Below are 9,765 nucleotides of genomic sequence, written 5' to 3'. Positions count from 1 at the left end.
GGACAAGCGCCAGCTGCTGCTCTGGCAGCGGGGCAGCTCTCTGAGGCTGACGGCACCTCTCCTGGCAGAGCATCCGCCTGAAAACCCAGCGCGGAGGAAGCAGCGAGCTGTGAATTCACACCCATCTCCCTGTGCAGCAGCTTTCTCACTTCAAGAGGGTGATTAGTTTGCTGTGTGCCACTGCCAGTGAATGACAATACCCACCTTTTATGACAACTCTCTATAATGTTGTACCTAGGCCTTGGTTACTGTTTCTTTCTCCTTGGCTCTCAGCAGTACCTTTTACGGAAGCACAGATGTTACCCAGAAAATTCCAAACCCATAGAATTGCCTCATACTTTTTCTGCTTTTTCTGTCACTTTGCTATTTCCCTGAAGGATGCTATGGCTGCTTCTGTCTCTCTCTGGACAGAGAGTCCCTTTGTAATGTCCTGATATTGTCCTGATTTTGTTTTTTCTTTTTTTAATCTAAAAGCTTGCTTTGGAGTAGTTTCTCCTTGCATGACAGTGGATCCTCAGGAATTATTTTGTTTTTACATAATTTGCACATTTGTGTTCTGTTCGTGGTGTGAAAACCAACAGAAAGCTGGTTGTTAATAAAACCACCCGTATATCTGTTGCTCTCCTATGGCCACTGTGACCCTCCCAAAGTCACAGACAATTCATCATCTTGTAGCAGCTGAAAATGATCCGCGTGAGGGGGTAGTTCCTGCTGGTTTGGTGTGGCTATTAAGTGTCCTCATTGCGTCTTACACCCTGATGAGCTCCCGACACCAGAGGACAGTTTCAGTTCGCCTGTCCCTGACCTGCGGCCACCTCTGCCCCGGGCACGGCAAGTTTGGAACGGGCTCTGTTTGATCCGAACTAAGCTCCCTGGGGAAGGGTAGGATCTGCTGATGATTATTTGTGGCAGACGTTTGCCTGTCCTGTAATGACGTGGGAGAACAGCTCTTTAAATCACAGGACCATCAGCGGCTGCAAACATCTGTGGATATGGGATCCGTAATCTCTCCTCTCAGACCTTGACATTGCTGTTTAATCTCTGCTATTTGTGACTCTTTTTTTTGGGAGCCATGTAAAATCCACGGCAGGAACGAATCACTGTGTATTTCTCATTTTAACGGCAGTGGATATTACACAAATACAGGTGTATGTCAGTATGGGTGTGTATACACACACGTGTGTGCTTATGTGTGTATATATATATAAAAATAAAACCGCAGGGAGCTCTGGTGCAAACATTACTGCACACCCTGGAAAGCCAAACGGAGGCGACAGTTAGTACGTGGGATGGAACTGTTGGGTTTTCAAGTTGTGCCGAAATGAAAAGCAGACAGACGTCCCTCCGAGCGCCGGGCAGCCCTGGCGGTGACACCCACGAGAGCCCAAGGTGCGCCTCAAGGACAACACACCCACAGAAATGTAATCGGTCCCTATTAAAGTGCTCATTGTTTTGGAACTGAGGACTTTTTTTACTGATCAAAGAGCTGCCTTTGAATCATCAGTTTTGAACTGAATGAATTTCTAAGTTCTCATTTTTTGCTTTTCTTAGGGGACATATTTCAAAAGCCTTCTGATCTTTGGTGACAGGTATTTAGTAAGAGGCAGGTATGCTTTTACCAAAAGAACCATGGAGGTCTTGTTGTAAAGGGTGACTCAGTTAAAGCCCTGATCAGAAAACATTCAGCACACACGTCCAGCAGGTCCATCGACTTCAGTGGGCCTGTGCGCACTCACGGGGCTGCTCTTGTGCTCATTCTTCGGCAGGATCAACCGTTCTAAAAAGTAAAATCAGGCTCCCGGTCTGTGGGAAAAAAGGGGTAATATCTGCTGCAAAGATCAGAAAATATTTATGTGGCATCTTGTGCTACCAGAGCACAGGGAGCACAAATCTTTACAAATAGGCGTCCTGCTGGTACCAATTGAGATGTAGGAGGCAGTTAGTGTCTCTCAATTGTAAGTGTCATTGGATCCCCAGGGAGGCATTTAATGGATGGTATTTCCCTACTGAGAGTCCTGTCTTTTCTTTCTGTACTTCATTAGTAATAGTTGAGGGTCCTCCTGTTCATAAGAAATGCATGCACTGCTTACCTGATTTTTCACATACTGTATTATGAAAAAGGATGTCATTCCTACAGAACTAAATAGAATGCTTTACCGTTAATTACACGGTGTCTTCCTCTCTGCAAGCAGGTTTTCCCACTACTTATTCCCAAGCCAAAGGGAAGGACAGAAGAAAACAGAGAAAAGATAAAACCCGAATAAATAATGGCTATTTGCAAATCCACTTCCCTCTGAAAGTTTCCCCCTCCCCCTCCCAGCCGCGTGGCCTGGAGCGGTCTTAAGGATACTTCAGAACGCAACTGCTATCTGCGGTGAGATGTCTGAGCGATGCATGCCTCACTCCTCCTGCGGAGGTGGACCTGTGATATGAAACACTCAGCTTACCGAGAGGAATCATTTTATCTGTAAGCAGAATCTTGCAGTTGTTTGACAGGGTAGAGCATTACTATCCTATTGCTGTTAGAGGGAGAAAAAATCACAAGTAAGAACTCCAAATATCACAAGGACATCTACCTGGAATAATTTCAGATTCAAAACTCAAGCTGTAACACAACCCCAAGCCTTTCCCGGTGGCTCAGGGGGTGTATTGACCCATCGCTCCCCCGGGACCAGGGGCTGCCAGTCGCTTTCTGACACCGTCTTGGGAAACAGCTCTCCTATTTTCCCACAGTGGTTTCACTCAAATTTACTTTCTTATAACCTTGATCAACTCCGCAAGCATACGGATGATTTAGTAACAGAAATACCTTACTTTAGCGGTCTAATTCAATACAACACAACACCTTAACATGCAAACACAGAGCCTCCCAGGAACCGCCTCCCAGGAGTGCGGGAGCGGGGTCTCCCGCTGCGGCCAAGCTGCTCGCCGTCCCCCCGCGCCCCTCCACCGCCCCAGGGCTGCTCCTCCAGCTCCGCTCCTCTGCTCCCGCTTCAGCGCGGGTTCGCTGCTTTCCTGAGGCAGAATCAAACCGGCCGGTTTCAGTATTGGCTTGTTTTTGTTAAAGTGAGCATGTTGTGTTTTGGTACATAGCTTGGGGTGGTGAGAGGAATCCATTAAACCTGAAGCTAATTAGTTTGGGAAGACTGTAATTTATCAAGATCGCATGAATGGAAGTAAAGGCACTGCTATTTAATTAGTGAGTGCGTTTGGATTTTTTAGATTTTATTTCCCTCTTTGATTTAATTCAAAATATTATAAGTACTTCACATATAATGAAAGAAGACTAGATTAAGGACAGGAACCTGAAAGGACATTAAAAACCTATGGCATAATTTTTTTTTGCTATTAAGTACATGCTGGTGATCACATAAGAGAGCTTTTATTGCTGTGGTCTGTTCTCATTTTGTATCTAAATTGTAGCTGAAAAGAAGCTTTAAATGAGAGAGTCCTGATTTCTATTACCAGGAAGGACTGAGCTTATAGAGCTATTAAAGCAGAACGTGCCTGTTTGCTGCTGCTTCTGCTTCGCTGTTTCCCAGAGCCTCCGCTGAAGCCGTGGGGATGACATTCCCCCTCCAGGGGATTTCAAGAAACGTTAACACTCAGCTGTGCGCGCATAGAATCTGTTTTGTACTGTGGACTGCTTTCTTCTTCATATTCCCTAATTTAAGTAATTGTAGATTGACACTCCACGCTGACTCCCCTTTAAGGACAGTTCCGTTGCTGTCGCGCACAGGACTGGGCCCGGTCCCAGCAGCAGGCGGGTGTCCCGCGGGCGCCGGGGACGGTGGAGCGGGGCGGTGGTGTGCCGTGGCCACGAATGAAGTGCCGAACGCTCTCTTCCAGGAGTGACACTGTCTGCGCAGCGTGCTCCGGCTGCCTGTCCATCGCCTTCCACGCGAGACACGGGACTCAGCCGGCGCGGGACGAGTGTTTCCGTGTGTAGGGATCCACAGGATGTCGCTTCCCGCGGCTGCGTGGCTGTGCCCCTGCCACCGCACTTGGCTTGTGAATAATATGCATCTTCAGACAAATCTGGTTGTGCATTTAGCTTACGTGCCACAGCGAGGCGTGCCTTAAAACATTGGCTGAAGTCTCCGGTGGCTGCGGGCTGCCACGGCGGAGCGCTCGGCTGTGCGGCGTTCCCGCGCGTCGGGGGACATCTGCCGAGCGCTCCCGGAGCAGCCGCAGCGGGCGGGCGGGAGAGGCGCGCGGGGGTCCGTGCGGGGCAACCTGAACATGGTGCGCACCTCGCCCCACGGGCCGTGAAAAGAACCGAGATGAGGCAGAGGGTCTGCACGGTGCCTTAGTCTTTCTAATGTTGAATTTTATGCAGGCACCCACAGCTGCCCCGGCGCTCGGGCAGCTCCGCACCCCTGTAGGGCTCCCTTTGCCTCCGGTCACAGTGAGAATAGCGAGTCTCTGCCTCCCAGGACTGCTGCGAGTAAATGCACTAGAAATGTATTTGCCTGGGGTAGTTGTGGGACCAGAGAAGTATTTCACTAGTGCTCTGGTACAATTTGCTCTTGCAGTTGTGTCCGTTGTTGTGCAATTGTGATATTTTGTACAAAAGCCGCCGTATACTGCAGCTGCTGTCCTTACGCACGCTGCTGTAGGAATTACGCACGCGGGCGGTGAGCATACCCAGCTCTGACAGATGAGGCCCAAGAAGTTTCTGGAACTTCTGCGTTCCCCATCTTTGTGGCTGCTATTTAAAAATCCACATTTGTAGTGCTCAGTGGGCTGTCAAAGCTGAGATCTGCAGGATTGAAACAATTTTGTGACAGCTGCAGGATGGCGCTTCCGTTTCCACAGAAACCGGCACTGGCTCTCCAAAATCAAGGTGAAGTGTTGGCTGATTATCTAATAATAATGCTGAGCATTTAAATATGAAGTTCTTCACCTTCCTCTTGCTGCAACTATTTCCATTCCTCCAGCACACGCAGCGGAGGTCTTCCAAATTCCGGCAGTTGTGGCAGCTGGGGCTGTGCAATCTGCTTTCCAGCGATGAAAGACAGAACTCAGCCTTGACCCGTTCAGCCGCTGAGCCTTACGCTCTGCTGTTAAGATAAAGGGTTAATTTGTCCCCACGGCTACTGCAGAAACCGGTACCAGTGTTTATATGATAAATGACAGAGTAACAGAAGTTCTTTTGCTTTACCGTGTGTTTTTATACTATGCCTTTCCAGAACACTTTTGTCCTCAAATGCATTTCCTTGTAATTAATTCCTATTGCATAAACTTTTTATCGGCTCACGCTCTTGCTTATCACCTGAACTGAATCGCTCTTTGGCTTTGCGCTCACTGGACTCTTGTTTTGAATCAGTGAGTTTCATCGTTTTGCTGAACATTCCTTTTTCCAGGTCATTGGTTTCTAAGGTTAACAAAATGAATCCTCCTGCTGATCCTTGTTACGTCCCAGTAATCTCCCTGCTATATCCTCAACCGCTCAGTGACCTTTTGTCTTCAATTTCAGAGGCATTTATTGAACCCACAGATCAGTCTTTTGTGCAGGAAGCAGTTTCATATTGGAATCAGGAACATGTTCGTGTGAATATTTCTCATACTTACACCTCAATTTGTTAAGGTTGTTTAAATTTTCTTGGTTAATTTGCTTCTTGACATGCCCTTTTAAGTGTACTTTCTCCACTGCTCTATTTTTTTGCAAGAGATGTCTTTCTAACCTCTGTTCTTGAATAAGATCTTCCACGATTTGGTAGTGTTGACTTTCCACTTTGCAGCACTTTATCTTTTCTACCTTTCAGAATCATTTGACTCCTTTGCCATCTTTTGTTCATTTTAGGAAGACAATGGGAGCCAATATTCTTCTGAAGGACACTTACTCTGTTTTCCTCCGTAGGACATTGGGGATTTTCTTAGCCCGGTCTTTCATATCACTAACCTCATGTCGCTCTTTTTTTGACCGGGGGCTGACACCCACTTTAGCTGGGTTCGGCACAATCGGTCGTATCTCAGCTCGGGCGCACTGGGGAGAGCACGGGGGCACAGAACGCCCCATGATACCCTTTGAATGAGGTGGGTGTTAATGGTAACGGCTCCTTTGGTATGACCTTCTTCTGACCCAAATGACCCCCGTTTCCCGTACCTATAACTGAGTCTGCTCCCTCATCGTTATTGTCTTTGCTAGGAGTGCGATATGGAGAAGAAAGGGCTTTTTACATGTGCGTTAGTGTGCCAAGGGGTTGTCTTTAGGTGTGTTATAGTAGCAAGGGTCACGTCTGTCACAAGCGCAAGAGAAGAAGCAGCCCAGACTAAACTTCTGGCTGCAGAGAGGCTCTGTGCAGTCTGTCTAGGGCCACCACCACTCCGAGTTGCATTTTTCACATCAAAAATCTGTTATTTCCAGTGCCCAAGAGCCATGTAGCCATTTACAGAGCACACTGACACGCCAGGAGAAGTGGTGTACCTTTGGCAGTGGCTCAGATGGTTGGGATCTCAGCAACAAGCAATAAAGCTGCGGCTCTCGAGAACAATCGCTTCTTTGCTATTCTAAGGAGAGGCACATTTTTAACAGTGACTGAACATGACTGAAGATAAGAGTTTGACACCAGGGCGCTGAGAAGGAATGCAGAGGGCACCACTCCTAATCAACAAGCTCGCTTACAAATACAGTTTCTCTTTAGAAAAAAAGCCAAAAGTAAGTTCTGCCTTGGAAAGTACCTCTTGTCAAAAATTTGGTTTTACTGGATCATTTGTTATCTTAGATGATCCTATTCTATTTGGAATGCATCGAGCTAATTAACAAAGCCATTCTGAGGTCATGTAAGTTTGTTCACAGACAAACTGCAGGAAGCGTAGAATTTGAGGGTGTGAGATGAGCACCCCGAAACCCTCATGGTAAATCCCCTCACATTCAGACAATCATCTCCCAATCGGTGCATTTGAGAAATTATGACATACTTGAAAACCCCAAGCCCCAAATGCCCAGAGGCTTTAAATCAGAGGCGAGGGGAAAGGTGTGTCACAGTTTAAAACCAAAATGGCCACAAAGGCACTTTTGTTTAAAATCATCCCTCCGGGGTACCCAGAAGCGCTGGTGGCGGGGGGCCGAGAGCAGATAGTCTGCAGCGGGCACGGGGTTTATTCAGCCTTCAACACTGACTATGGATTTAATATGTTTTGCTGAGCAACTTTGAGCTACCGATTGTTGCCTTTTTTTTGGAAGAGGAGCTTCGGTGACTAGCTGGGTAGTAATATAAGAAAGAAAAGAACAGCTCGGGGGAAAAAAAGGCTACTTCTGCAGATGAGAGTGGTGTACTGCTTCAGGAAATGCTGGAGATGTGGAGTCTTCTGCAGCGCGTGCTGCCGTCCCACCAAACTACCGCCAGCAGCGGGCTCTCCATGAGCAGGGCACCAGCCACCGCAGTCCCACAGAAGTCCGTTAGCTTAAAAAGGGGGTCTTTTAAGACAGGAGGGAAAAAGACAATGTAGTTAGGTGGTCTGGTTCACTGGAAGCACCGAGGCCTTTTTCAACCTGGACAAGTCAGTTCCTTTTTAGAACAAATACACATTCAACAGCATTCTGGGTGACTTCCATTTACAGCAATATTGTTGTAGCATAGGAAAGAGAGGTATGTTTGTCTTAAGCATTTTCTTCTTTGAAACAGACAGCAGAAGGAACAGAGAAATTACAAGAGGTAGTGAGTTGAGCAAACCTGCACATAAAACAATCTTTCATAAGAATAAAATGCTGCATTTACAGCTGTAACCCTATACACCCGTATAATTTAAAAATACAAAGCTACTTTTACTGTGTTTCAGGGCTTGCTTTTTTTTAAGTTCAGAGAATGAAACGCTCAAGTGCTGGACTTAAAGTGGTTAACCTCATTGCATCGGCAGAACCAAAGCGTTCATGCAGCACTGGGCTTTTAACTCATCATAAGTGACAAACCGGGCAGTTAGTGCAACCAAAGTGCAATTGTGTTCTTCACACTGTGTACGTTTTGACTGGCTTGTAAAAAGAATGTAGAAGTTCATGACTCTCCCTGGCAGCTTCTTGAGATGACCGAAGAAAACATGATCTGCAACACACTTGGCCACAGCCTGACTCCGGATGAGAAGACAGGTTTTTATCAGACAGTGGAGAAAAGTCGAAGTCCGCTACCTGGAAAAGGAACATCAAAGAAATCATTTTTAATTCAGGTCCTCCTGGCTCCAGTGAGTCCAACACGGGCGCTTGGGGCCAGAAATGGCACTTGGTCCACAACCAGTTTCAGGCCGTCACCAGTTTCAGACAGACTTCTCATAGACACCCGCTTCACATCTGGCACACAGGCAGTCTCTCTAGAGGCGTATTATTCATATTGTGGCATGATGTGAAGTGTGTTAGGTACCTTCCAAAGGGCCAAGAGAGCTGCCTTTCATTGAGCAGCTCATGCTTATTACGAGCACGGTAATGTAGCTGGTGAAAGCTACACCAGAGATGGAAGGCAGCTGGGCAGATAAAGGTCACATGCTAGGGTTAGTGGCAATTGAGTGCCACTTCAGGTAACACACCCACCCTTTTTTACTATCCTCTATCCTCTCCCACTATCCCCCTGCTTTCTTCCGTGTAACCGCTCTGAGGTGGATCCTCCAGAAGGGATACTTCAATGTAAGCACCTGCTTGGGAGTGTTAACAAACGGCCCCTGCTAGCCCTGGCAAAGAGCTCTCCACCGCTGGCCAGAAGCATGCCCGTTGCGTAGTGTCTGCCTACACTGTTTGGATTTTTCCGTGGAACGGATCAGACATACCAGGGAAATGCTCCCTCCTGCTCTGTTTGCCCGGGAGTTAAAGAAGCCACATGGCCGAAAGGTACCTAATGACTGTCTCAGCTCAAAGTAAGAGTCACCAAATACCTCCACGAGATCTTTCTGTTGTGTGTTACTTCGAAAGGTCGTGTACAGCACCAGTCCTAGCATCACTGAAACCAGAGCGATGCAGAGCAGGACAAAGAAAGCCGGGTGGATCCCTAGGAAAGAGCACAAGGAGACATTCCTGGAGTGATACGATACACTGAGAAGAGGCAATGGTGAGAAGGAAAAGATGTTTTAGGAGGAGTTTTTGTATTTTTAGAACAAAGGACAGGTGTGTAACAGAGAATGAATTTTTCAGCCCAGATCACTTTCTGAAATGTCAGAAGGGAGAGAGCGGGGTTGTAAGGGTCTTTCCCTTGAACAGCCTAAACCCCCCACCCAGTTACCCGCGTTAGCTCCAACTCCCCGTTAGCTCCAAACACCCAGAGGTGTTTGGACCTCTGCGGTACCCCAAGAGGACAGGAAGGAACCTCATCTCCGCAGTAGCTCGCTGCCTCCAGCAAAGAGGGTCTGCCCGCCCGGCCCTGAATGCACGCCGGTGCCCTGTGGAGCGAGCTGCCCTGCCCGCGGCCAAGTGCCGGCACACCGTGAGACGGTACAGCCGCTCTGTGTCACAGCCTGGCTGTCCCCTGCTCAGCTCCTCTTCACTTGGCCACGTAACCATGTCCTCGGATGATTCCGGGACCCAAGAGTGTGAGCGTGCGTGGGGAGCCAGCAGGGATTGCTGGCTGCGGGGACAGAAACCTGGGACAAAATGGAGGCCTAGAAAAATCTGACCTTAAAAACCCCATAACTAAACTAAACTAAACAAAAAGAAGAATTGAGGCTGCTTAATTAAGGGAATGTTACAGATGCATATGCTTTCCTAGTTATCCTCTCAAACTACACGAGCCAGACTACTTACACTGAAAAATACGTAATTTAAGTAACTCAGCCTTCCCAGGA

The 9,765-nt window shown here is 47.6% G+C and overlaps 1 protein-coding gene across 1 annotated transcript in view; it reads right to left on the bottom strand.

Moving 5' to 3' along the window:
• Window positions 1–7,547: 7,547 nt before the first annotated feature.
• The window catches only part of TMEM130 (transmembrane protein 130), a gene marked incomplete at its 5' end in the record, with an annotated part of 8,868 nt that continues 6,650 nt past the window's right edge, over window positions 7,548–9,765 (bottom strand). The window contains 2 exons of the mRNA XM_009885840.1: window positions 7,548–8,128; window positions 8,863–8,975. Coding sequence (XP_009884142.1) covers window positions 7,952–8,128; window positions 8,863–8,975 — 290 coding nt within the window. The remainder of the gene's footprint in view (window positions 8,129–8,862; window positions 8,976–9,765) is intronic.

Source organism: Charadrius vociferus, unplaced genomic scaffold (assembly GCF_000708025.1).
Source record: "Charadrius vociferus isolate BGI_N301 unplaced genomic scaffold, ASM70802v2 scaffold430, whole genome shotgun sequence".
Lineage (NCBI taxonomy): Eukaryota > Metazoa > Chordata > Aves > Charadriiformes > Charadriidae > Charadrius > Charadrius vociferus.
Note: the sequence above shows the minus strand (reverse complement) of the source record. Positions and strands in the feature narration are given on the sequence as shown.